The sequence below is a fragment of the Chaetodon trifascialis genome, chromosome 2, assembly GCF_039877785.1.
Source record: "Chaetodon trifascialis isolate fChaTrf1 chromosome 2, fChaTrf1.hap1, whole genome shotgun sequence".
Lineage (NCBI taxonomy): Eukaryota > Metazoa > Chordata > Actinopteri > Chaetodontiformes > Chaetodontidae > Chaetodon > Chaetodon trifascialis.
The window spans coordinates 18960346-18984595 of NC_092057.1; the positions used below are offsets into that span (position 1 = coordinate 18960346).

Consider the following 24250-nt stretch of genomic DNA (forward strand, 5'->3'; position numbering starts at 1 on the left):
AAGGAAGTGTAGGAGGAGGAAGAGGAGGAGGAGGAAGAGGAGGAGGATGCTGAGTTTTGCCTCTGTCAGGTGGGACAACGAAAGAGAAAAGTTTGTTGAGCTGTGGCAAAAGTTTCCCTGCCTATTTGATGTTTCCTCGAGGGAGGGGGACCCAGTCAAAAAAGACAAGTGTTGGTGAGAAATATTGGAAGCTCTTCATCAGCCCGGCGGGTAGCTGCTGTACTGCATTGACATTATCTCCGGTCCTACCTGCCGGAATATGCTTATCATTACTGATTCCAGATCAAACATTAAATTTGCATGTTTGATGTGGCCAACACAGCCAAGCCTGCTCCTGGAGATTAAATAACTATGGAAATAAAATAACTGTGTGAAACTTGTTGCACCTTTTCTAATTGTTATCCAGATGCTTCCCAGTAGACATATAAATGAAAGACCGAATGGGCCGAAGTTTATGCCGCCGCATCCACAGCTGTTTTCTCTTTTTCTTTTTTTTTTGGTAAACAAAACCATCAGCATCACACACAACGCTTCTGTCATTTTGATTGACAGCTGCTTCACCCGCCTTCCCAATGACACCTGAACTCCTGCGTGAAATAAGACGTGCTGTGCTCGGTCGGGGTCATACGTGTAGTGTTGCCAGTTGACCGACTGAGACATGGTAATCCTTCGATCTGACACGGTGACCATCAAAGCCAGAAGCTGGTCTAGTCTGATCCCGGCATTATACCCACAGTCTACATCCAGTAAACCCTGTGTGTGTGTGTGTGTGTGTGTGTGTGTGTGTGTGCTTTACAGTCTGTTTGGCAGCATCCAGGAGGAGGTGGTGAAGGATGCAGAGAGTGTGAGGAACCAGCAGCAGCAGCACCTGCAGCAGCATAGCTGTACCTTGGATGAGTGCTTCCAGCTGTATACCAAAGAAGAACAGGTGAGACTGAAGGCAACACAACTATCAAGTGAACTCAGCTCGCACATCCAACCATCTGTGTTTCACACACTGTTTTCCAAAAATCAGGTGGTATTTTGAATATCAAGTCCAAACCTAAAACTGGCTTTCTCTTTAATCACTAATCCTCATCTGATGATAAAACCAAAAACCTTTTACGCCTCCAGAGGGGGCCGCATGAAATCTGATAAACTGCCTCCAGTGATGTCACCTGAGTCTCAGTGGGGCTAAAAACAACAAGTTTGAAAGTGAAGAAATCCAGAGGTTGGGCTGAAGTGAGCCTGAGGCTACAGGCTGCATTAGCTGCTAGTAGGTGGTTGACTTACATTGTGGATGATGTAGGCACCAAGTTGTGGAATAAAAAACATCCCTGTGTCTGGAGCACGACAGTGTTATAGGAGCCCAGAGCTGAATTGGTGTAGTAATCCTCTAAAATAAAAGCAATGATACCCTCGTTACAATTCTCTCATATGAAGGTGAATGTCCTAAATTTCACTCCACTTCTCCTCCACCAATATTATTAAATCAACCCCAGCTGCTGCCTTCACGTGCACACTCTGACCGTACACGTTGTCACACAGTCATCGTTTCGCCGCCGCCTCCTGTTGCTCTGAGTGACTGTGACCTTTCCAGTATCACAGTTTACAAACTGATCAATTCTCACTTGCCTCGACTCCCATACACTTACATCCACGGTGAATTCTTCTTTCTTGTGATTTCTGCCTGTATGCATAGACTTTTTAATTTTTTTCCAAAACTGTGTTTTTTAAGTAAATAATTTATATTCCAACACAAGTGATCATATCATCGCAATACAATTGAAGTGATTATGATGAAATTAATCTCTTTTAAGTCGTCTCTGAAGACCTACTTTTACCATTTGGCTTTTTCTTAATTATTTTAGCTGTTACTTATTTTATTTGCCATTTTATGTGTTACTTTTATCCTTTATCAGTCTTTGCTGTTTTATTTGTTTTGCCTGCCGTCTTTTATTTATCCTGAGTTGTGAGGCACTTTCTAACAGTAGTTTTGAAAGGTGCTATATAAATAAAGTTAAATTATTATTAGTAGTAGCAGTAGTTTAATATCACCTTACCTCCAGCGAGTCTACATTCTTTTCAAGTTACACTGTGATTGTATGAGAAGTCTTGATGCTACGACGTTTTGTATCTACCCGATGTTTTAAAGCTTTTAGCCTCGCATTGAGCTGATGCCTGTTATGTCGTTGTCAGCTATCTACATCAAGCAGTTGTTTGGTTAGCTGTCCAAAAAATGTAAAGCCAACTCCGCAAGAGTGATGTAGTTTATCAAAGCTGTGTTAGTCCCCCGCCTCTGAAATGCTGCTCAGACATTTACTCTGGTTTGAGAAGAGTTGGAACTAACTGCACAGCTCATGGTGGGTAGTTCACAGGGCCTGGGGATTTGGAGCACTCAGCACACACAGAGCTTGGCCAGCTTGGTGAGGACCTGCTGATGTGTTGTAATTATTTCAGAAATGACCAAAATTACCTGTGGCATCGTATATGTATTGTGTATTTTTAAGAATCTCACTGAAGATTCACGTAAGAATCTGTTCTTACTTTGCTAAGGAGATTTATACAAAGCATACAGGAGTGTTTCTTGACTAGAAAAAGCAAAATGACGTAATGTGCAGCTGTCAGCCCTGTGTGTAAATTTTATTAGATTTAATGAACTACATCCCCATACACACAAAACACAGAGTACAGTGATTAATCATGACTAAAAACAGAGCAAAGGAAACATATTTTTACAAATACGGTCATCTGTAACTTGTAACACAGTGTTTCAGGAAATTACAGCGAAGATTTATTCAAGGAACCAGTTTAAGATAAAAGATGGAGTTTGAAACAACATGATAATATTACCGTGGTGGATAAGAGATAAGCACCTTGAAGGAAGCTGCAGCACTTGCATCAAATGTTTTGCTATGGCAACAGAGTTTTTATGCACTCCTAATAAATGTGAAACTTCAGAGCCTTAATGACTGCAGACAACTCTGCTCACAGTGAGTTTATTGACTACAAAAACATCACTAATTACTGACTGAAACGAGCCAGTGTAGCGCACTAAGTTACTGCTGCGCAGCAGGGAGAGCTCGAGTGCTGTGCGTCAGCCGAGGTGAAAACAGGCTGCGGGTCAGGTTTAATGACCAGCTGCTCATCACATAATATGTATTACTCCCATGAAATGCTGGTCTAGACACAGTTCAAATTTGTTGAATGTTTAAGGTGTGAATGTCAACAACTTACAGATGATTCCTTAAGTATCTAATTTATACAGTAGTGGTAAATTTGAGTAACAGGAGGCCACTTAATACTACTATGAAATACTGCTGTAACCTAAAGACACGAAGTGAAACATCACATAATCTGTCCAATGAGCTTAAGATAAACCAGACTTCAGCTGCACCCCATATTTATTCAGTAAGAAAAAAATGATTATTGGTTAGGGCTTTTCATGGGATTTGCTGAAGACAAGAAAGAGATCAAATAATACCAGCCTTTAATTTGGCAAGTTGCATCTGAAACATGACTTATTTAATACCCCTGTTTAAGTGAGATGAAAAGGCTTTGGAGTCAGGTGGGGGGGGGGGGGATCTCCACTGCCATAGACTGAAGAAGAAAATCCTTTTTCGGGTTCATTCACTGAGCTCTATGGAGAGAACTGATGCATCCACTCATTTATTAGTGTTTGATTTGAAAGGAAAGGAGGTGCTGCTCACACACATGGCTCTTGACATCCCTGCAGCATAGTGGTGATTAAGATATTTGAAGTCATATTTCTGTGTCACTTTGCCTTTGCAGGATATTACATAGACATCTAACAAATGTTAAGAAGCTTTCTTTTATTAGAGATCTGGAGGTAAGTGACCTCTGAACCCACCAAACAGCCTGTGGCCACAGGGTTTCTGCACCCACAGAGGCTCACTGTGTATCCACTGACCCCATATCCATAGAAAAGCATAAGGGAAGCTGCATGAATACTACAATATCTTCATACTTCTTTGGTGTCTCTGTCCTCTGTTTTACAAGAATCTGCATCATGTGTTTGGATGTAACCAGCCAGTTGCAAGCAAAAGCCTTGAATTTCTCATCACAGAATAAAGTGAATTTCCGTCTGGTGTTTTTCTTTTGCTTCATGGCCTTTCGCCTTGCCACCAGTTTCCCATACATCAGACTTAATAGCCAGGACACAGTATTCAGTAATGTCGACATTTTTCTATCATGCTGCTTTGATAATACCACGATACCTTCAAAAGATTTTTTTTCTTCTTGCGTCACATCACCCACAAAAGGAATCCGAAGCACAAGCTGGCTGTCCTAAACATAAGGTATCTTTGAAATGGTTTTGTCTCCACAGTCAGTCTTTACACTTCCATGACTGACTGGCCAAAACCTTCCCATAACAGATACATCCATGGCCCCCGGACTATGGCTCTGTCAGACTGGAGGCTGCAGAAATTACATTCATTTTAAAGCATCATTCTCTGAATTTGCATCATCTGCAACTATAAAGAGGTTATAACTTATGTTTTGAAAGAAATGCAGCAGTGAATAAGTGTGAGCCACTATACTTAAAGTAATAGTTTGGCATCTTGCCAAATCTGCTTTCTTTGTGAGACTTAGATTACAAGATCCATACCGCTCTCATATCTGTAAATATGAACGTACCACCTGTAGCCAATTAGCTTAGCTTTGCACAAACCAGAACGAAACAGCTGGCCTGGCTCTGTAGAAAAAACAAAGTGTTAGAATTTGTGTACTGTGGGTTGTGTGCTGAACTATGTGCTGCGTTTGAGCAGTCACTTTCTGGAGTCCCAGCTGTTTGCCTGCCAACCTCTCCAGGAAAGCTCGCAGCTCCTTTCTTCCAGTCTTTGAGTGAAGCCAAGTTAGCTGGCTGCTGGCGCTAGCTTCATATTTACCGTACAGACATGAGAGTGGTCACAATCTTGTCCTTGCACACTTGCTAAGAAAGTGATATTTGCATATTTTGCATATGCATATTTTTAAAAGTGAAATTCCTTTCAAATCTGATCATTTGTTCATTAGAGTAGGCAAACCTCCAAGGTTTAAGGTTCAAATACTTCTCTGAATGTCTGACTGTGGAGCTAGGAAAGGAGTCTTTGTCCTTACTGAATCCACTCTGGTGAAAAAGAAATGTTTGATTTTCGTTTGATTTAATGAACTCAAAGGATTAGTCTATAAATGCACATTATACACTCTATGTAAAGGCAAAAAAGGGTTTCCTGCCCGTATAAATGGCTTAAAAAAATGGATCTGACACAGGAAAATTACATGGGCCACTGCCATTGTTAGTGGCAGGTTTTTGGCCATACCTCAAGAATTTATATAACAGTTACGACAAAATTTCACTCAAATGTCTCATAGGATGAAATGATGGAATGATGGCAGTTTATATGTTAAAGGTCAAAGGTCACTGTGACATCGTAATGTTCTGCAGAGGCACTTTTCTTGCCATCATTCAACATCATAACTCAGGAAGAGAGGGGGAGAGCCTCTTTGTCATAAATTGTATGAGTCTGAACAGACATGAATGGAAACTGCAGCCTGGTTGGTGGAGGCTTACAACCACAAGGTGGTAATTCTAGTCATTGAAGGATTGGACATTATAATTGAACCCTACTTTTGTTGCAACGGTATTGAGATGTGAAAACAAAGACCATTGTCATTTTCTGCACTGGAACTACAACAACAGCTTCAACAGTTTACTGCTGGCTGGCTGCTGGAGAAAAACATCTTTGTTTGATTGCCATGAGAAATGCTAGCTTAATTAGCTTAGCTTAATTATAATGAATGATCTGTACTAAATACAGGTTTGCTGTGCGTGTGTGAATGCTTGTCATGTTCAATAATGCAGAAGCTGATATGTTCATATTCTACAGCACCAACAGTTTAATTTGTCCCTGTTCAAGTACAAACTCTAAAGCCACAAGATGCTGCATAACCACCAACAAGACGTGATCCAGCTATGAAGACATCATTAAGAAGTGTTGAGCTTCAGATGATGTTGACTGCAGTCTCTTTTCACAAAATATATGTTCCCCTGATTTCCACTTCCTCTTCTCGTGTGACGAACGACAAATAGCATAGCAGTCACTGTTGCTCGTAGCGCGGCAGGCATCTGTATTCAAAGCTTTTCTCATCTCACTTTCACATGACTTTTCGAATCGGGAAAGTGCTAGAAGAAGCATTAATGTCCGTGTTGACTGTGGTAGAGTTGCAGGCAGCAATTCCACTTCCCACCAAAAGTCGCAGCATCAAAACAACACTGTAAACGGGCAGGACTCTACAGCCCGCTGCCTGTTTTTCACCCTGTGTTTTGTTTTTCTGAGAACAATGATCTCATTTTATGAAATGGAATCGAAACATTTTGGGACAGACTCATGACACATGGAGAGACAGTGAGCCCTGTCTGTAACTATAGCAACAGTAACTGCTGGACAGTCAAGGTTTTACCATGACGAGACTGATACAGGCGGGGTTTTGCTGTGACATACACTGTAGTCATGACTATGATGGTTTCCTTTGTTTAAAATCATTTTTGGTGAAATCACTCCAGACTGGGCGGATTTTCCTGTGTCAGATCCATATCTTACAGGTTTAAGCATTGAAACAAGCAGAAACACAGGCTGTAAACACCTATCAGCCAGTATTTCAAATATGTACTTCTTTTGATGCCCTATTGTGGTGAAGTAGAGCCGACCCCGCTCTTGAAAAGCATGTAAAAAGCAAAGTATTCAGCTTCTGGCACACTGAGTTCCATGATCCTTAAGGGTTTTGTTTTTGTGTTTTTGAAAGGAAAGGTTTAGGTTTTTAAAATATTCAGACTAAGGTATTGAAATATTAAAAATGTCTGGCATGATTATGATAAAAAAAAAAGATTGCAGGCAAGTTCCGACCTTGAAGGCTTTTGATCAGTTAGTTGCGCCTGCTTGCAAATAAGGACCATTTATCTGAAATAAACAGGTCATACATAATGTGATGAAATGAGCGCAAATATGAGTAAACATCAAATTAATAATGTTTTATTGTATTTGTATAACCATTGAATTCATTCACCAACTCATTCCAGCTTGCCCCAGACGATGCCTGGAAGTGTCCTCACTGCAAGCAGCTTCAGCAGGGCATGGTGAAGATGAGCCTGTGGACTCTCCCTGACATACTGATCCTCCATCTGAAGCGCTTCCGACAGGTAGCTGAGCTGCAAAGTGGCCTCTGGTGCACTGAATTATTTATCTCTCAAAGCCGCATTAATTACATTTTGTGTGTGTGTGTGTGTGTGTGTGTGTGTGTGTGTGTGTGTGTGTGTGTGTGTGTGTGTGTGTGTGTGTGTGTGTGTGTGTGTGTGTGTGTGTGTGTGTGTGTGTGTGTGTGTGTGTGTGTGTGAGAGAGATGTGAAGTGAAATGATTCACTGGTAGTGATGAACCCAAAGAGGATCATCACCTGCCTCAGCTGAGGGGTACCTGCCATACCCCTCAGCTTTATAGAGCTCTACATGAGCTTTAGCATCTCTCAGCTCATTGTCTATGTAATGTCATGGCTGGGCAGTGGGAATATGGCTGGAGGCTGGGACAGAGAGGCAACGTAGGCAACTTTATAGTTTTTGCTCTCACTGCCCCCAACAACCTTGTTTCAGACAGCCACAGGCAGACAGTTCACAGCTGAACATTTAGCAGCAAATGAGCCAAAGATGTCTCTCAGGAGTTGGTGGAGACCACAACAGAGCTAAAAGACGAGTGAATTTTCATCAGGCGATGAACCAAACTCAACTCCAAATGACTGCTAATGTTTTTCTGTGTCTGCTGGAGTCTGTCTATGTTAAGACAATTGTTTGCTAATTCACCATAAATAAATGGACACAGTAAAAATTTCAATATCGCGTTTGCAGCTTGGTCTCATTGGCAAAAAAAATCAATTAATGCAGCTTTAAGACAAGTGAAATTTCATCCGTGCCCTCTTTATAAATGTATAAATGTTGTGCTTTTCCCTTATTAAATCTATCAAAAATCAACTACTGAATCAGTTCATTACCACCACTACCACTTTGAAATAGATCCTCTCAATGCACTTGTTGCATCTGATATTCAGTTCTATCAGGCTATGGCAATTTGAGAGGATATAAGGAAGGGGTGAGATTAGCGCTGAGCAAGAAAGCATCAAAGACAGAAAAGTCACATGGATTTTGGAGGGCAGATTGTTGCTCAGTTAGATGTCGATTGCAACCATCAAAAAAAAAAAAATCAATAAATGTGTTCCTGCTGAATCTCAGTTTTAACAGCCAGTCCTCTTTCAATCACCCTTGCTTCATTTTCCTTCAAGGCTGAGAGGTGTCATACCCCAATCGTTAAAACATACCCTCTGGTCCTCTTTTTTTAGATATGGGAACCGACACCTCTAGCCTCAATACGTTATGCAAGACGCATCACAACTGCATATCAACATCCAGCATTACCATATGAATTACATCTGCCTCCAGCATCTTTTTAACAAACTCATTAACATCAGCCAGGGAGACAAGACAGTCCAAAGTCAATCCTAGATATCTTCCGTTTCCGTCAGTAGTGGAAGCGCGCGTGCGCACACACACACACACACACACACACACACACACACACACACACACACACACACACACACACACACACACGCGAGACATGGAATAAATGCAGCTGAGTGAGCTAAATGAGAGGGTCCTGCACAAAGTAATCGCTGGGCCGCTTCCTAAGCTCAAACCCTTTCCATTTTGCTGGTGGACAACTTAGGGGACAGAGATACTGTGCAGTGCTCATTAGTGTTTACCTGCAGCATGTCAGCCACCGCTGTTTCCCACCCAAGACAGACACACTAAAAATGCATCTCACTGTACTGCCTCCCCCCGCAGACGCCATGTTCAGGTTGCTTGGCTTTTTAGACCAGGTCATGGTTTCCCCACCCCTGGTGAAACATTGTCTGACCACAAATATAAGACAAAAACTGAGAGGGACAAAAACTGAGAGTATGAGTTTCTGGTCTGGTTGTTATCACACAGTATAGTTATATACTGAGCGAGCAGGTGGGTCTTGATTGATGATTGCATGCAGGTGTGCTCAGGAGAATGGGTCCATATCTCTGGCATCATAATTAGATTTATGACCAAATACCTTTAAAACTAATGACATTCCCATCAGCCTCAGCTGTTTAGTGCTAATTCGCCAATGTTAGCATGCTAACATACTAAACTAAAAAGGTGAACATGGTAAACATTACACTTACTAAGCATCAGCATGTTGGCATTGTCAGTAGCTGCGTTTCCACTGCGCGATGCGGCTCAATTCAACTCGACTCTACTTGCTCTTGTTTCATTTTTTTATTGTGGACAGTACCAGACACCTGATTTCATAGTAGACATGTTGGCATTAGCAGTTGGAAAAGCACAGGTGTAGCAAAACAATATAATATAATGATGGCTGATTTCTATTTAGCTGTAGCTGCTTCAGTTTCAAGGTTTCTGGTTTTGTGCATGCTGAATGTCACACTGTCTCCTCTTACTGGGACATTTGACTAGAACCGCGCCATTGTTAATGTTACACCTGTGCTCTTCCTGCTGTGACAAGCCAACATGTCTGCTCTGAAAAAGGCCTGTACTTCAAACTGCACCATCAACAGAAAGAGCCCTCCATCTGCAATACAGTCACATTTCGGCCAGCCTCTCAAGCTCTGGGACAAACAGTAGCATTCACAGCAGACTCATTAGTATCGCCACACATGCCTGACACCAGAAACATCTGCATAGTTGCTGCAGTGACTCAAGGTGTGTGTTTGGTTCAAGTGCCTCTCTGCATCATTACTGGAATTATTTTAGCAGTGCTGCTGCTGTTAATCATCGAGTTCTGGTTCATGTCGACATTCATTAATTGCAGTCACTGATTCTGCGCTTCTCATCATTCATTTCTTTCTTTTGTGTGAATGAATATTATGTAAGCTGTCAGTACTATATTAGCTGGCAGCTTATATTACATTGCATTTTTTCAGTCATTTGTGTTACATGTATGTGTGACAGAAGCTGCTGCACTGCTCACGTCTTCCTTACACTATGCTACTTTTGTGGACATTGTGTAAAAGTCATGCTTACTTTTGTAGACATTGTGTAAAAGTCATGCTATCTTGGCCTCTGCTGCTTCGATTTTGATCATTCTCCTTTTGCTTGGTCACTTTTCCCCAACTTTATTGGCACACAAATACAGCAGGAGCATATCATGTTCTGTTCAATATGTTGTGGCCTACATTGTACAGACTTTTTTGATCAGTGTTCTATCAGTGAAGGGGTGCCATTTCTTTGAGTTTAAGCAAATGCAGTGCTTTTGTTTTCATTTTTTAATCACTGCCCATCCAAATATTTTTGGATTTTTTTAATCACTGCCCATCAAAATATCTATGCATGTCCCTGGCTAATGGCCCTGCCCACCTGGGCCAAGTCCAGAAAAACAGCTTTAATCAAGATTTCATTTCATAGCTGGCACAGTCTCCAAACGTCTGGCTATTTGTACACCAGAGACATGAGAGCACACATAACAAAAACAATTTTGCAGCCAGCTCTGTCTCCACCTTTGTCCAGTGCTTGATTGACACCTGTCTGCTCTCACCAATCGTGGCACAATGCTGGGCCCTGAGCCCAGCCAACCCCACTTGCACTTGCCTGGGGGCTCTCATGACCAATGTGATTTTCCTCAGCCTTGTACTGTCTGACAGCAGTGGGCACAAAGAAGTGTGCTGTTTTTCACCTGGGTGAGATGATCTGGTGGCTGAACGAGCTGCCCATCTGCCACAACTCTTTGTAATGAGGGTGAAAGGGCTTATATGAGATGGATACAAGATGGCTTTGATATCGTCTTGTACTTTGTCACTCCGTCCACTAACTGCCTTCCTTCACCCTCATTTTCTTGAAGAGGACGTAAGTGGTATGCATCCAGTCCAGATTTTAATTGATGTGGACCCCAGGGTACTTGTATGAGTACACACTCCTTCCTGTCCCTGGATGACAGCCAGGACAGGGGACGTCCTGTTCCTCTGGCAGTCCATCACAAGCTCATTGGTTCTGCTGATACTGAGCTTCAGGTGACTGTCATTGCACCATGTGATGAAACTCTCCATTGGTCCTCCGTCTTCCTCTGTAAAAATTGTCTCTAAGTGAAGACAGCGTGTTTCTCACTGAACATTGACTGGAACCATATAGATAAATGTAGTGAGAACTTCCATTTCACCAAAAAATACACTAAATACCTTTTATTAAATTCCTTCAGAGCTTTCAATACATAACATATGTGTCTGGACAGACATGGACGACACCGACACTGCTTGATTTCTACCCCATGAGTCATTGACAAGATTTTATTACAAAATGATTACATTTTCATTAGTGTTTGATAGCATGCAGTTTAACGGCTGCAACATAAATATGATAATCTTTTAATAAATTCAGTGTCGAATGTATTTCTGTTAAACCGACCACATAGCTTTTCATAAAAAGTTATGAAAAATAACACACAATAAAATGTGTTATTTTTCATGCTTGCACATATTTGTACTGTGTTTATATATACATATATATATGTGTATGAACACACACACAAACATATATTATATATATAATGTTGAAACAGGTAGGCGAGCGGAGGAACAAGCTGTCAACCCTGGTGCGTTTCCCCCTGACTGGTTTGGACATGGCCCCCCATGTAGTAAAGAGGAGCCAGAGTATGAAGAACCTGAACTTAGGGTCCTGGACACCCTCCTGGAAGCAGCCCTCAGGCCAACACCACCAACCAGCCGACTTGATCCTCCCCCACGACTACCTGTACGACCTCTACGCTGTGTGTAACCATCATGGTGGAATGCATGGAGGGCATTATACCGGTAAGGAGTTGGGTGGTATAATAGATTATTTACTACATTCTAACTCTGTCATGGGTTTTATATTGTCAAAAGAATGAACATGTGCTGAAAAAGTTTATCTATTAGCTGAGTAGTTGACAGACAATTAACTAAGGTTTTGATAATGAACTGAGTCATATATCAGTTAAAAATATCAACATTTTGTGAATGCACGTTATGAATGTGACCATTCTTTTTGACTTCCTTTCATTTCTCTTTATTTGCACGGCGTGGGATCAGTAAAGTTATTTCTTATTTCACACCACTGAATACATATTGACTACATTTTACCATTGACTATATGTTTGAATGTTGATCAGACCAACATTTGAACACATATCGTCAAATATATTCAGATGGAACATTATTTTTATTTTTAGCTAATAAGAGTTACTGTCGATAATTTCATTCAGTCAGTTCATTTGCTGATGCTGTTAATGATGTACGACCATTTACCAAGTGTTGTGGTTGACTGGGGTACAGTAGTGATAAAATGAATAAACTGCAATGTGTGCAGGTATATATACATAGCCTTTGAAGATCCTGTTGACCTTCTTTCTGCGCTGCTGGTTGTGGAGGTCCTGCATGGATAGCAGCTTCATCACGGTGATGTGCTGAGAAGCTTTCACCACCCCCTGTAGAGATTTGCTGTTGAGGGCAATGCATCTGATATTCCAGGCAGTGATGCAGCCAATCAGGACACTGTGCAGCTTTAGAAGCTGCACAGTATCCTGGAGTCCATGTAGAGCCTCCTCAGCACGGGTTAGGAAGAAGAGCCCTTATCTCGTTGTCTTTTGATGGTGTTGGTGTGATGAGTTCCAGGTCAGGTCACTTGAAGCTGCTAATTCTCTCAACTGTGGTCCCACTCATGGTGATGGAAGTGTGTCATTCTCTCTGTGGCTTCCTGAGGGCTCTGACTTCTCTGTAGGGTGTCTCATCATCGCCGATAATCCGGCTGATGAGGGTCGAGTCGGCAAAAAACTTGATTGAGTTGGAGCGTATGGGTGGCCATACAGTCATGCACTTGAGCACATATCCCTGAGGGGTGCTGGTGTTGAGAGTCAGGATGAAGGATGTGGTGCTGTCTGTCCTTACAGCCTGGGGTTTGCCTGTCAGGAAGTTCGCGATCCATTCGCACAGCTCAGTGTTGAGCCCTAAGTCTGAGCTGGATACTGAATGCTCTGCCTTATTAACACTTTATGTTGAAGCTTGTGGACATACGTCTTTCAACCCATCTCATGAAATGATCTAAAAACCACATTTTTAAAATCAGGTCATGGTTTTTGTCAGCAGATGCATTTTGCTTTGTTGCGGAGTGAAGTGTTACATTGCCTCAAGTGACATCATTTGAGTCAGCATTGGGTAAGGTTGAGCCTACAAGTTTGAAAATGAAAAAAATCTGGTGGTGTGGAGTATAAAGAAGTGAGGTTACCAGACCTGTGTAGTCTGCTTCTCGCCTCTGCTTGAAGCTAGTGGCTCAAGGCCGCATTAGCTGCAGCACACCAGAATCTCCCACTACACCGTCGAGGGTTGAGTTGCATTGTGGGTAATGTGAGTGTCAGGTTTTTACAAGAACGAAGAATGCATGAACTCCTCTCTCTCTCCCTTCAGTGTCAGGACCCTGTGGATCCTGTGTCCCACCACCTGACGTGCTTGAAAAAAAGGCTTAAAAAGTTAAAAGTGTCCATTTGGATTTCAGCATTTTTCCCCACAATTTGAGTCTCTAATGACCTGCAGAAGGTGGCTCAGTAAACTTCCAGTACCCACGTAGGCCGTAATTGGAGGTGGTCAAGTATGTCCTTATTTGTCTGATGTATTTCCAGTAATTGCCAGCAGTGCCCAAGCAGCCGTGAACACTGCTGGCATGTGGAGGACAGCACTGGAACAGAATTGGTTAATGAGGTCTGCTGTTACATACAGTTTAACAAACAATGAGAGGTACAAGCACAATCAGCCAAAAATATAATGAAAAAAAGGAATAAAAGAGAATAAATGGAAATTAACTGGTATGTAAAAACAATCAACAGTATATCAAAAACTGCATGGAGGTCATAGCAGAATGGTGTTTGTATAATACAAACACAGTTTCATCTGGGTTGACCTCCTTTTTCTTTTTCATCTCAGGCAGAGTCATTTTCGTTTCCTCTCTAGTGTTGTACATCAGTGTCCTGTAAGGAACCACGGGCAGCTACGTTCAGGTGTCTGGGAGTATTCCTTCATTGAAAGAAGAGCATAGAACGACGCTAGAGAAGATGTTTTCACTCCAAACAGTTTCCAAAGATGACTTTTCATTTTACCTCTATGTATTTTCGACAGCAATGGAGATCTTTAGTGTGGAGTAATGAGCTATATGCGGCTTCAAGTGCATAAACATTACTTGAAAAAATGAATTGCTGGTTCCAGTATCTTCATACGATTTGCTGAATGTAAAAATATAAGAAAGATTAAATAACACCTGTGTCATTTTTGCAAGACTTAATGTGAGCATTCACATCTGTCCAGGGGTCCATTATTCATACTATTCTCTAATCCAGCTTACTGTAGGAACTCAGTGGATGGGCTGTGGTATAGCTACGATGACAGCAGCGTAGACTTGGTGCCAGAGGACGAAGTATGTACCAGAGGAGCCTACATCCTTTTCTACCAGAGACGAAACACCATTCCTCCATGGTCAGCCAGCTGCTCAGTGAGAGGTATGCCATCAAATGACGAACAAACGGCAAAACATCAAACCCTGTTTCCAAAGAAGTTGGGATACCGTGTAAAACGTTTTTTTAAATGTGTTGCCGGCATCAAATTCTAAATGAGGTTATAATTTTCCAAAACAATGACATTTCTCAGTTTCAACACGCTATTTAGTTTTGCAAATCATCTGTTTCTAATTACATTTTAGACAGTGTCCCATTTGCAATTTGATGGATTAGAGATAAATGGGATATGGAAGCGCCTGCTAATGCAACAAAAGAGTTTGAATAAATGTGTTCACTTTAATATAACTGAGAGAACGAGAGGGGAGGGTCATACAGTGGTTTGGCATACTGTAAGAATCTAAATGTTCATCTAGGAGTAGAAGGAACACATACTGTATTGTAGAGCACTGCAGGGTCATAGAGCCATTATAGTGGTACAACATTAACTTGCTGGCCCATGAATAACGCTGAAAAACACAACGCAGTATCAACATTACTCTGCCTTCATTGTGCAAAGCATGCACAGCCTATTTCCAGTTATCATGTAATTGTGATGGTGCAGCAGGTAGTGCGCGTGCCTCACAGCAAAAAGGTCGCAGGTTCGATTCCCGGGTAGGGTCTTTCCATGTGAAGTTTGCATGTTCTTCCCGTGCATGCGTGGGTTCTCTCCTCCCACAGACCAAAAACATGCTCATTAGGTTAATTGGTGACTCTAAATTGCCCCTAGGTGTGAGTGTGAATGGTTGTGTGTATGTGCCCTGTGATCGGCTGGCGACCGGTCCAGGGTGTACCCCGCCTCCCGCCCGTTGACAGCCGAGATAAGCTCCGGCCCCCCCGCAACCCCAAAAGGGATAAGCGGCATAGAAAATGGATGGATGGATGTAATTATGTCTTTTTAATTTGATTGACTGTATTCATATTTCACAGGTATTCAGACTAAAACGCAAACAATTCATTATTAAAATAGAACTGAAGTCACTGACAAAACAAATAAACAAAAAGTAAAAAACGTTGCACAGGAAAATGCAACAGAAGCTACCATACGTCTTGTTTTTTTCTTTTTCCACTTGCGCCTGGAACGCTCCAAGTTGTTGTATGTATACTAATGTAAGCAACACAAGCAACATTTTGTTTGGTCAGCTCCTACAGAGCATAGAGACAGCACTGGACATACCAGAGAGGAGTGAACATCAAGAACACCTTTAACCACATCTGGATATACTTCATAAAGGTTCATTCTCAGTGCCATCTCCTGAATTCCTGCCTTCTTGATTTTCCTCCTCACTCCGTTGCTATGATATTGGCGTGAATGTGTTGATACAAACAATGACTGGACTTACAATTACCTTATTGAAAGACCTTCATGTAAGAGGCAGAAACAGACCATAACATTCCCAAAAGACTTCTTACTGTACATTCACTTCAAATAATATATTATAAAACCTTAAATATTGAGAACAAAACTTGTCACCACATTGTTACACATATTTAGGAGCACTGCTTGTAGACCAGAAGCAGCTCTTAGATCATTGTGTCTCGGATTTTCAATTATAGATCTGAAAAATCAAACTATCAGCCAGTGTTTAATGTTTTTACATTGCTGCTTTTAGTGCCTATTCTACAGAGTAGATGGAGCACTTTTCTTTCTGCCCCCACACACTTTTTTTTTTTTCAAAGATCTTTGGCTTCACTGAGGAAAGAAATAATTTAAGCAGAGGCACTTCAACAGGAGCATACAATGAACTAATGTCAACCTCCAGGCACAGTGGGGAGAGCTGAGAGCCAGTAGACAATTATATTAAACTGTGAGACTGTCGGAAACTGTGTGACACCATTAAATGCTGTTCTGCATTTGCTGGATTCACACTTAAAAGCCCCATTAGAATAGCATATCTTTGCCTTGACATTCACAAAGACAGCTGTAGAATCTGCTAACACAGCCCCACACACAATGCTTATGCAACAGTAGTCAGCTATGAAAAAAAAGAAAGCATTAGCCTTGTCAGCATCAAAGATGAACTTAGAATAAACAATAGTCGGTGTAGTCAGTGTAGTAGTCAAGTATCCAGATAAGCTGTGGTTGCAGCCTAATGGTGTTGGAAGGCTGTGTGTTCGCTGCTGCAGAGGCAATAAAGTTCCTGTTTACGAACAGCACCACAATGTCCTGCTACCGTCCTTCATCAGCAGACCACTAAGACTGGTTCCGAGCTTTGGGCCAGGCTAAATGAGTCAAAATCAATTGTGTGTGTGCGTGCGTGCGTGCGTGCGTGCGTGCGTGCGTGCGTGCGTGCGTGCGTGCGTGCGTGCGTGCGTGCGTGCGTGCGTGCAATGGAGGTAGGGGGGCCGGTGAAGAATGGTCTATTAGTTCTCAGTGAATATCGAAGTCAGTACATTAGGAAAGGTCAGCAAACATGTAACATTATTAACTTTCTAAAGGTTAACTTACAGCTTTAAAGCTGCTCTTTCAACAACCATTTCAGTTGTGAGAGACTTATTTTAAAATTTCTTATTATATTTGTTCCTCCTATATAGGAGGAACAAATATAAGAAATTTTGAACAGAAATTAAATTTATTGTGAGGCAGGCAGGAAGCAGATCAGGGAAGTGGTTCTATGCATTAGGTGCCTCTGATATATAGGGACCTTCCCCCAGAAACTAAAAAACTGATGGTGGTGAAGAGAATGGAGCTGTAGGTGGAGGTGAAGGTGGAGGTTGGAAGGACTTCATGAGAAGGGAAACCCTCTGATCGGAGGATTTGGTTGGAGATGGCCAGGCATCATCTGCACTTGAGGTGGTGAAGGAGTGGAGGTGGATCACATGAGCCTCAGAGTGCTGACAGGCAGCTGAATGACAGCAGAGACAGAGAATGTGTATAGAATTTGACAGCTTACAGATGATTGGATGGGGACATGTTATGAACTACAAGCAGTACATCCAGTGCAGATAATGAGCCTCCTTTTACCTGCATCCTATTTCAGTTTGTTCATCTTGTCTACCCTCAAAATGTCAAGTGCTGTAGAATAAATGTTTCTTCCTCTGTCATAATAATAATAATAATTTGCTATTCTATTTGTTTTAGCCATCTGTCTCCACTTCAGCTTATTGCAGCTGTGTAAAATCAATGAATAAGAAGCCTCTGCATGTGAAATAGTAAAGGCAAAATGCGAACTGTACTGAGTCGCTGTGTGTTTACTCTTCGCAAGTCAATCAGGCTCAAAAACGTACATAAACACACCACACTTCACATTCCTTTGTGTGTGTCTGCTGTGACCATATGAACCACAAATTGATTCCTCATGAAGTGAAACAAATCCACCTGAGAGGCCGAAGCAGATCAGAGTGAAGGTCGAGACAAGTTACACACTTATTTCCTCAGGAAAAGGCAGGAGTGCTTGAGGAACAAATGTTTTCCTCTCTTGTTATTTGTGTGTTATTGTCGCTTACTCCTCACAGCTTCCACCATTTATGTACAAACTAGAGATACATCCAAGGATGCGGAGGAAGATGGAGGCAAATGGGGCATTATGTCCCACCATCATGTGGCATCATGTTAACGCAAAGTCAAATACTCTTTAAACATGTTTTTTATAATGTCAGTGGATTTGACCCTCACATTTCACCAAATTGTTCAGTTTACATGACCTTAAAAACCTTGAAAACCCATTTTCTCCATCAGCATCAGTAATAGGCTCCTACATGAGCATGAATTTTTCTGCCAAAGTTAGAGCAGTTTTGGTTATTTCACATGAGAAATCTCTGTATGTGTTTTTTTCCTTGCTTTTTTTTCCCCATTGGTTTGGGATACAAGGGGTGACGTCACATATTGTCAACCAGAGTTTAGTAACATTTGAATCAAACTGTGATGACAGTCATGTGGTTGTTTACTTGTGTTGCCGGCACTGTCAGTCAAATCTGATCAAACCACACACCACACACTGAATGATAATGGAGATTTTTTTTTTTTTTTTAAATTTTGATCAAAGCTTATTTAGTTATGTATATTTAATGTTCCAGAGCAATACAAAATAAATAAATGTTTTGGGCTGCAGTGGCCCGCTGAATGCTGAATTTCTCTGTAAAGTGATTGCAATGTCAAATAGTCCTCTGTAGCAATCAACAAAATTAAGATCTAAAATCTGAGCGCTGAGTGCTGCAGAATCACATCCTTGCATGCAGAGTAAACTGCTATAGGATTAGTTGCATAAAAACCTACTCCATCATTATTGAGTTTGTAGCTGGGTGTACTGTAGTGTGACTTGCATTTTAAAATGCAGGTGTGTTCACAACTGTAAAAATGCAGTGTGCAAATCACGTGATAACCATTTTATTAATGGACAAACAGTAGCATACAAGTTATGCAGATAAACATTTCTGCTTGACACACTGTCTGCTCTTTGTCATTTCCTCCTCCCTCTCCATATGGAGGAGATAGACAGAGATGACGCATTTAAGGGTTTGAGATATCTCATTGATGGATGACCTCCATCAATTCCAGGTTACAGGATGGAGTACAAAGGATAAGGGGGCCAGGAGGCGTAAATAACGAAAAAAAAAAAAAAAAAAAAGCATTGTTTTTTCACATTTAGCGCCGCAGGGCAGAGCATGTTCGCTCACAACATTGGTACAAGCATCTTCTTAATCTTAATCTTAATCCTATTCAGAACAGCAAGCAAGGAGTCATCTCTCTCTCTCTACTTCCTGTTGTTCACATAATGAAAAACAGCAAAAATATTAATGGGCTCAATATTGGAGGTACTGGCACCCTCGAATTGTTTGTGATTACAACACAATAAGGCTGCAAGTGTAAAAATGTGTTAATGCCAGTATATTCACTCAAGTACTCAAGTATAATTTTGAGGCATTTACTTTATAGGTTAAAAACCAAATAGTTCATAAAGCACTGTTATTCCACCTCAGATTGATACAACATTAAAATGCATCTTTCAAACTAATTCATAAGTAATAACACTCTGCCAGTGTAACACTGACAGTAAGCATTCTGCTGTATGGCTACTTTTACATTTGATGCAGTACATTAGGTCATTACTTCTATACATTTACTTTGATAAAAATTAGAATGCAAGAATGGTTTTTACGTACATTGTGATATGACTACATTTAATTAAGTGAAGGATTTGAATAATTCCTCCAGCACTGCTGTCGGTGTAATGAAACTGGAGTAGCTATTTCACTGTGTGTACTGCATGTTGGTTCATTCGCCCTTCAGTTGCATTTGCCCTGTTCCACCCATACTGAAACGACCCCAGATCATCACCGATCCACCCCCATGTTTTACTGTAGGGGCAAGACAGAGTGGTTTGTAGGCTTCTCCAGGCTTCCTCCTAACCACTAAGTTGGCTGGAGTGGGCATCAACTCAAAATTGGATTCATCACTGAAGAGAACCGTAGCCCAATCATCAACAGTCCAATCCTTGTGATCCCTAGCAAAGAGTAACCGGGCCTTCCGCTGCCTTTCATTGATGAAGGGCTTCTTCCATGCCCTGTGTGACTTCAGACCAGCTTCGAGAAGTCGGTTTCGAACTGTCCTTGCTGAACAAGTCACATTTCTTGACAGTGCCCACTCATTTTTAAGGTCCCTGGAGGTCTGACAACGATTCCTGACACAGGAACGGAGTGCACAGTCCTCTCGTGGGGTAGAAAGACATTTCCTGCCTCGACCAGCTAGCAATTTGGTAGTACCATATTCAGCTTGCTTTTTCTTGGTGTAATGAACGACTGTCTTGGAGATCTTCAGTTTTTCGGCTACCTGTCTCTCACTCATGCCATTTACCAGCAGTGCCAAGATGGCTGCCTTTGTGGCTTCACATAATTCTTTTGTTTCAGCCATTATGTGAGAGCTGACAACTTCTGAGTTGTGCTGTGACTTGAATCTAAGCAGGAAACCACTCTAGGCCTTTGCATGTGCAGTGTTTATGACATGAAATGGCCAAAAACTGCAGTTCCTGGAATGGCCACCTGAGGCTCACTCCAAGTGATCAAGTCAATTCCCATAGACCCCCATAATAAAATACCCAACTTTTCAGCAAACAGCATTTACAGCCTGGTACAAAAATGGTTTCGGTCTGATAGCTAATTTCCCCGCTCGCTGCACAGGGTGTGAATTTTCATGAAACTCAACCATTTAAGCTATGTTCATGTAGTAGTCTTTTATGGTTTATATTCTTCTTCTGATCCCTCTGTTCCATCTGTATGTCTGACAGGATCCACAAGTTCATCAATGTCCGACCACTGGCTAATCCGGCTGACAGGGGACAGTAAGAGAGGCAGTCTGGTCTCTCGATCCTCCACCACCTGCCCATCTTCCATACCTGACTCGCCTGAGTCTCCAGTCTTCCTTGATAATGGTTCTAGAGAGGAAAGAGGTAACGGACCCTGCTCCCAGGATTTGTTCTAATCAGTTTGGTGGCTTATTCTTTGTAAGGCCTTGAATTAAAATGTAAAAACTAAAATATTTTCCTCTCTACTTAATTGTTAGGGGGGTTTGAGAGCAGGCCATTTATCAGGGGTCTTCAGGGACGCAGTGTAAGCATGAGAGCCCCCAGCAAGACCAAGGACACCTTGAGCAAAGTGCTTCCCCTGCGCTGGTCCTTTGGTTCAAAGGACAGACGGAAACCTGACCCAGTGCCTCCATCTGTGCAAGATCCTGCCCCTGTGGAATTGGTACAATACTTGGAATCAGGCCGGCGGCCCCGGTGCACAAAGGATCCAATAGTAACACTGATGAGCGAACCACGCTGCACAAAAGAAGCTGATGAGGGCCGAACTGCAGCCAATGACCGATCATCCAATGTTGGGAGCATAAGTTGTGTGGGTAAGGCAGGAGATGAGTCTCAACAAGTCCCGGAAGGCCAGAGGAGGCCTTCAGACAAGACAGCCAGCCTGAAACGCACCAAGGGGAGCCAGACAAGAGATGAGAGCACCATGAATGTCAGCAGTAGCTCGAGCAGTAACACCCTCACCAGGAGGAAGGATGCCAGGAAGCAGAGCTCCTCCAAAGCTTCCCAGGACACTGAGACAAAAAGGAATTCTAGTGCTGGAGTTCAGCCAAGCTACAGCACTCCCAGTCTCCATGATGGAACTCTGAGAAGACAAAAAGGAGACAGGGCTGATAGGAATCAGCAGAGTGCATATGAAGGAAACTCCAATACCAAGAAAGGAGAAGTGCCCAAGAGCCATGAGGGACTGCTCTCCTTCTTCAAAGGTAACTTTTTGAAGAAGGATAAGGACTCAAGGAAGTCCAAGGATGGCGAATCAGGCAAAGGAGGAGGTGAGGAAGGAGGCAGAAGGACCCTCTCTAGGTTGTCTCTGTCCAATGGGGCAGCAGGAGGAGGAGCTGGAGTGGAAGGAGGCAAGTCTAATGGCTCAGGTCATCTGGGTGATGAGCTGGCAAACGGGAAGGTGGGACGAACCTCGGTTGACATCAAACGCTCCCAGAGCTCCTCTAACATCCCCACCAAAGCAGAGCAGAGCATGCGAAGGACAGCATCTTTGCATCGTAATGGCATGTCTACAACCCCAGCACCATCACGCAGCCTGACAACAGACAAACCGTCTTATGGCACCCTACAGAGGACTCGGTACAGCACAACCTCACTGGGGCGCAAAAGGACAGTGCCCGAATCCAGCTTCTGACACAGAGATATTTAACACATCCTCACACACACACAAAGCCTTTTATGTGATATAAAACTGAATGACGTCCAATCTTTGAGATCAAAGCAATAGAGTGGACCACAATGGTACGCCTTTTTGTTCCCAGAAAATGAACTGGCCCAAGTGGTGTCCACCATGGAGACACGGAGCAAATGAAGGGTCCTTTAATGGTGGGATATGAAGAACAGAGTGAAAGTATGTGACCTGTCAGAGAGAGTTGATTTTTATTCCATTTTTAATGACTTGAAACAAGTGCCTGAGCAATGAATATGCAGTTTAGACCAATGAGTGCATCTGTTTCGCACTGGAAGCACGAAATCCCTCACACACACACACACACACACACACACACACACACACACACACACACACACACACACACACACACACACACACACACACACGCAAACATAATATCCACATTTGTGTCTTATTACTGTAGTGTGAGTGTTGGAATTCGTCATTCCATTTTGAATTCTTATGGTTGTTTGCTTACAATCAAAAAACACTGATTGTGTTCATAAGAATGTACTGTGTCCACTTGATTGACGTTGGTGCTTTGAGACTGCAGTTTCTGATTAACATCAATGTTTCATCTTTAATCCCTTGTTTGGTTTATTTAAATTACAGGGTGGCTTTAAATGCTAAGCAGCGTTCTTATGAAGCTTTGATTTATCCCCATGTGACCCAGACTGCAGTTGCTGTTTATTCCGAGTTATGCCAGGATCAGACGACACAGTTTTTTGTCTTTGACGGTGGTCACCATGTCAGATCTAATGATCAGCGATCATGATCAACTCTTGCTGCGTCTTGATTGAGTGACTGGCAAGACTACACGTATGACCCCGACTAATCACAGCTCGTCTTATTTCACGATCATGCACAAGTTCAGGTGTCGTCGGGGAGGCAGGTAAAGCAGCTGTCAATCAAACTGACAGAAGTGTTGTGTGTGATGCTGGCGGTCTTGTGTACCATTAAAAAAAAAGAAAAGGAAGAAAGAAAAAATGGCTGTGGATAACACTAAAAGCATATGCAAGAGATGGTGTAAACATTGTCCCATTCATTAATTTATACATCTGAATAGCAACAGTTACAACAGGTACAAAGAGTTTCACATACAGTAATTTTATTTCTATATTTATGTATTCTACAAGGAGCAGGCTTGGCTGTGTTGTTTGGCCACATCAAACGGGCTACTTTAATGTTTGATCTGGAATTAGTAATGATAAGCATATTCATGCAGTTACGACCGGGGAAAATGTTCTGATAATGTTATCAGCTACTCGCTTAGCTGATGAAGTGCTTCCGCTATTTCACTCCAACATTTGTCTTTTTTGACTCGATCATGGTACTCCTTCAAGGAAACACCAACCTCAGCATCCCTCCTCCTCCTCCTTGCCATGGTTACCTGACTGCGCTCTAGACAGAGCACCTGATAGACGCTCAAGAACATGTCATGGGAGACGTCATACTAGGCGTATCAAGACAAAAAAAATCTTACATGCTAGACTTTGTCTGGGTGCTGTGGGGCATCCCAGATGCTGCACAACACATTAAGCATGTCACACTACACAGGTATAGATGCCCAGTTGTCGTTCATGATCACCCATGATGCTGGTTTTTTGTTGGCCATGACAAAATCATCTCAAAATCAGCCTAGCTTTGTGTAGTCTGATCCAGGCATTAAACCTGCACGGGAAATACCATGGCATCTAACTGTAATAACACTGGTAGAAGTATTCTGTAGAATCACTGACCTGGGTCGCTTAATCATTATTTGGTTCCCTACTAGAGCCTGGATAACCTCCTTTTGGCATAAAGGAATTTAGAAAATACATTTGTCTACCGTGAAGTGTAATGTTAATGCAATATCCACCTTTAGAGAATGTATTACACCTTTTAAATAAGATCAATTAATCAAAATCAATGCATTCCATTTTTTTTCTTCTTCTGTGTTAGTGTTATGACTTTTTTTGTCATTTGTGATTCT

At 42.1% G+C, this 24250-nt stretch overlaps 1 protein-coding gene across 1 annotated transcript in view; it reads left to right on the forward strand.

The window, feature by feature from the left end:
- usp43a (ubiquitin specific peptidase 43a) overlaps positions 1-23236 on the forward strand; it is a 109069-nt gene extending 85833 nt beyond the window's left edge. Inside the window, exons 11-16 of the mRNA XM_070983226.1 lie at positions 799-928; positions 7061-7180; positions 11629-11878; positions 14431-14589; positions 20808-20969; positions 21083-23236. Coding sequence (XP_070839327.1) covers positions 799-928; positions 7061-7180; positions 11629-11878; positions 14431-14589; positions 20808-20969; positions 21083-22239 — 1978 coding nt within the window. The 3' untranslated portion in view covers positions 22240-23236. The remainder of the gene's footprint in view (positions 1-798; positions 929-7060; positions 7181-11628; positions 11879-14430; positions 14590-20807; positions 20970-21082) is intronic.
- The last annotated feature ends 1014 nt before the right edge of the window (positions 23237-24250 follow it).